The following is a 4,136-nucleotide window of genomic DNA, read 5'->3' as shown; positions in this document are numbered from 1 at the left end:
TTTTTATTTAATGCTTGTGTGTTTCTACATAGATTTTCGGTTTATAAAATTTGAAATTGAAATCGAATCAAAGTTTTTCAAAACTAAATTAATCGAATTAAATTAATTCGGTTCGGTTCAGTTTAAAACTGAAGAAATCGAACTTTTATTTATTAATATATATTTTTCATATACAATCAAATATAAATACTCAAAATTATAATATATTATTTATTTATATATAATATATTATTATTTTTAAAAATTAGGTTTTTTCGGTTAACCAAAATTAAAAATTAAAAACCATAACCAAACCGAAACCGAAATTTATAAATTCGGTTTTGGACCGAACTGAATCAATTAACCGAACAATCCAGACCAAACAGTCCGAACCAAAAAAATTTCGGTTTTTTTTCCATTTGAACCGACTAATGCTCACCCCTATTTATTTTGGAAAATGATTATACACTTTAATTTCATTTTAAATTTTTTAATTTAATTTTTTTAATTAAACTAATTAGTTATATTGATCTTAATTTATAATTATTTATATTATAGGATAATTATTTTCACTTGATAATTATACTTATCATAAATTGTCGCCCCAGAGATCCATGTGGGATGGAGGGAATTTTATTTAGTCTTACTTTTCCTTAAAAATAGATTTATTTTTTAAAAAAACTAAATTTTTAAAAAAAATTATTTCAAACTAAAATAAAAGAAACCCAATTGTTTGAACGTTGAATTAAAATGATTATTTTGATTTAATATAAATAAATAGATTAAATTGCATAAAATTCAAATGTGATTTCACAAAATCGCGTCAAATTCTCGTACTTCTAAAACTGCGTCAAACTCTAAGGTGGTTTCAACTCTGCTTCTAACCCCTTCCACTGTTCTTATTTAACGATATTTGCCCTAAATGAACTCAAACCGCAAATAAGAATATCAATTTCTAAATCCTTAAAATTACAAATACATTTATTTTTTTATATTTAGTCTAAAAAAAAATAGTAAAAATAAATTCTTAATACCTCAGAAAAATAATTATTTTTAGTATATTTACTATTTGTTAGGCTAAATATAAATTTAGAAATTGAGATTCTAAAAAAAATACAGTTAAATAAGAACAGTAGATGAGGAAATTTTGTGCAATTTTACGGAACACATAGATTTCGTGCAATTTAGCCAAATAAATATTTAATCCAGTGGCTAACCATAACCTCTGTGTTTAGTTCTGTGGAATTGTTTGAAAATCTTGGTACGACTTTAACAAAAAGCATGACTTTCTACATACTGATTGTCTTTATTTCTTTCATTTATTTTATAAAAGTACATACAATATACTTTTAAAAAAATAATCCTATTGTTATCTAATAAGTTCAAATGGACTCAAACTCCTACCTTATTTATTGAAGCAAGTGCAGCATCAAGACAAGAACAAAAAGATAGTATTATATATGTAGGTTATCTTCTCCACTCACATGTTTTCAATCTTGGCTCGATGATGCAGAGTGTCTCGATCCAATCCGTTAAGGGCATCGATCAATTGCAAGCGCAGCGAAGCTGGGCCGCCGGCTTTCTCCAACCCAATCTCTCCACACATGCCGAATACTGATAATGCCGTGGCTGTGGCTTCAAGTGGCTGCTGCGGGTTGACAGCTACAAATGCAGCGATCAGGGCAGTAACCGAGCAGCCGGCTGCAGTGATCTTTTGCAGCATAGGCACCCCATTGCGGACGCCCACCACTCGCTCACCGTCTGTTACTATGTCAACTGCACCAGATACTGCAATTATGCTTCCACTTATCTGAGCTAGAGACTTTGCCGCCTCAACAGCTTCTGTTGATTCGTGCAGGCTGTCAACGCCCTGACGATGAAAAAGGAAGTAAGCAAAATAGTGAGTCTGTGTAAATCAAAAAAATCTGAACAACCCTTTTGGCTACATTTATCATTCCAAAACTAACGAGGGTGTCAACTTTGAATTATTAAGGCTCGTTATTACTACTAGGACCACTGAGTCACGCGCACACACACACACATATATATATATATATTTGGGTGTAACACGATGACTTTCTAGGAGATCATTCATCTAGTACTACTCTTGTCCAATCACGTTTAACTTTGGAGTTCTTACGAGGCAGCCATGGATTGTACAAGTTACATGTATACATATTCTAATTGGAAACAGAGAAATCTCCTGGATACTTGCTTTGCATAATTCAGTTATGATCCAATCGTACTATCGACATTTCTGAAATACATAGAGAAACATCCATCCTTGGACTGCCTACAGCTCTAAATTGAAGCACCCTCAGGTTCACTATCATCCAAGTCCATTCGAAGGAGAAATGTAAGGAATTAAGGATAGAACCAGCAGAAATACACAGAAATAATAATACTAAATCTCATAAAAAGCTGTTTGCGCTACATATAAACAAGATATATAGACAAGATTGGCAGATGAGATGCATAGATCAACAATCATAGAATGCATAGGAAAGAGGGTTCCATTTATTTGGAAATCTTGGTACTATTTCATCACATGTCAAATACATATTCTCTTACAAAGACATAACCTCAAATACTAACATTTTACTATTTCTAAAAACTTCAAAATCTTCTATCTAAACAGTTAATTCATTCAAGCATTTGACAGGAAAATCCCACAAAATATTACGCATCAATCATAAGAAATCTTTAACTAAAGTATTTAATTAAGAGCATACTTATTGATTGGAAGCTTTGACAACCACAAGCAAGAAGTAACGTTCATCAAATGTCTGCTAATCTTGCTTCAATCATATTTTTTGCACTTCAACACAAAAATCCACTCAATGCAGGTAGGAATTGCCATAACTCTCATACACATCTTCCTCCTTCAACCACAAAAAACATACAGTGATGATCACTTCTGTTCTACAATCAACAGTTGTTTGTTAAGGAATCTAACAGCAAAGAATTAAACCCTACAGCACCAAAATCAACAATTTGGAAATTACTTTAAAAACATGCCACAAATTAGATAAATAAATAAATAAATCACGGTATAAGTACACATTATGATGCAGAGCAGATACCTTGGAAGTTCCATTGAGGGAGCCTCTGAAAAGGGCTAATATCTCAGAGCCATTGCCCCTGACCACAGTAGGCTTTAATTTCAGCAACTCCAAACATGCCTTTAACCGGTAACCGGATGCGCCGGAGGCCACCGGGTCGAGCACCCAAGGCTTATTACGCTCGTTCGCCACCTGAGCGGCCGCCTTCATTGCCGGTAGCCAGGCCGGGGTGAGCGTCCCCACGTTTATGTAGAGCCCATGGATTTGGGGAGTGAAATCGGGGATTTCTTCGGCGGCGTGTATCATTGCCGGCGATGCGCCGGCGGATAGGAGAACATTAGCGACGAGATCCATGGAGACGAAGTTTGTGATGCACTGGATTAGGGGCGTGGCCTGGCGCACCGACTCTAGGTGAGTCCATGCTTGCCGAGCCCACGACTCGGCGGCGTCTGGTATTGGTGGTATGCCTTTCGACTTCTGTCCGGAGGTTTCGTCCGCCATAGCTGGTTGGAGGTCGGCAGCGGCGGCGGCGAATTGGATAAACTGAAGAAGCGCAGGCACAATCCCCAGAAAGAAAGGAGTCGAATGGGAAGACTGACAAGAAAGCAACTCGAGTAGGGGTGGCCAAGTGGAAATTGTGACCGCCCCGGGTCATGAGTTCAAAAGTTTTGCCTGATTCACATTCATTTTTAGTTGGCAATTTAGGTATGTTTTTTTTACATGGGTTTTAATAAAATTTTGATTTGAATTTGATATTTAAATAATTATCAGATATTTTGTACCAGAAAAAAAAAAGAGAAAATTTTAAAAAATACAAAATAGACAATTTAGTTAACTTATACTTGTTCTGTCACATATTTATATATCCATTTGCTTATTCGACGAAATTTTAGAAATATTAGTATTATATTGGGATAAAGTAGAAATAAAGATAAAAAAGACTAAATTAACCCTAAGTATTGTATGATATAAAAGTAACTATAATATATTGTAAATTGGAAGGGTATTTGTAATGTTAGGTAGATAGTATAATTACTTAAAAAAGAAAATTGATATTTTATTATGTGACGGACTTAAATGAAAAAATGAATAGAT

The 4,136-nt window shown here is 34.3% G+C and overlaps 1 protein-coding gene across 1 annotated transcript; it reads right to left on the bottom strand.

Moving 5' to 3' along the window:
- Window positions 1-1,265: 1,265 nt before the first annotated feature.
- On the bottom strand, window positions 1,266-3,688 carry LOC127252762 (hydroxyethylthiazole kinase). The gene is made up of 2 exons (XM_051277065.1): window positions 3,063-3,688; window positions 1,266-1,849 (listed from the first exon to the last, which is right to left on the bottom strand). Exons 1-2 carry the CDS (start codon window positions 3,540-3,542, stop codon window positions 1,460-1,462), a joined length of 870 nt encoding a protein of 289 aa, XP_051133022.1. The 5' UTR covers window positions 3,543-3,688; the 3' UTR covers window positions 1,266-1,459.
- Between the last annotated feature and the right edge of the window lie 448 nt (window positions 3,689-4,136).

Source organism: Andrographis paniculata, unplaced genomic scaffold, assembly GCF_009805555.1.
Source record: "Andrographis paniculata isolate CXL003 unplaced genomic scaffold, ASM980555v1 Contig49END, whole genome shotgun sequence".
NCBI lineage: Eukaryota > Viridiplantae > Streptophyta > Magnoliopsida > Lamiales > Acanthaceae > Andrographis > Andrographis paniculata.
This window is presented reverse-complemented; position numbering and strand designations above follow the sequence as displayed.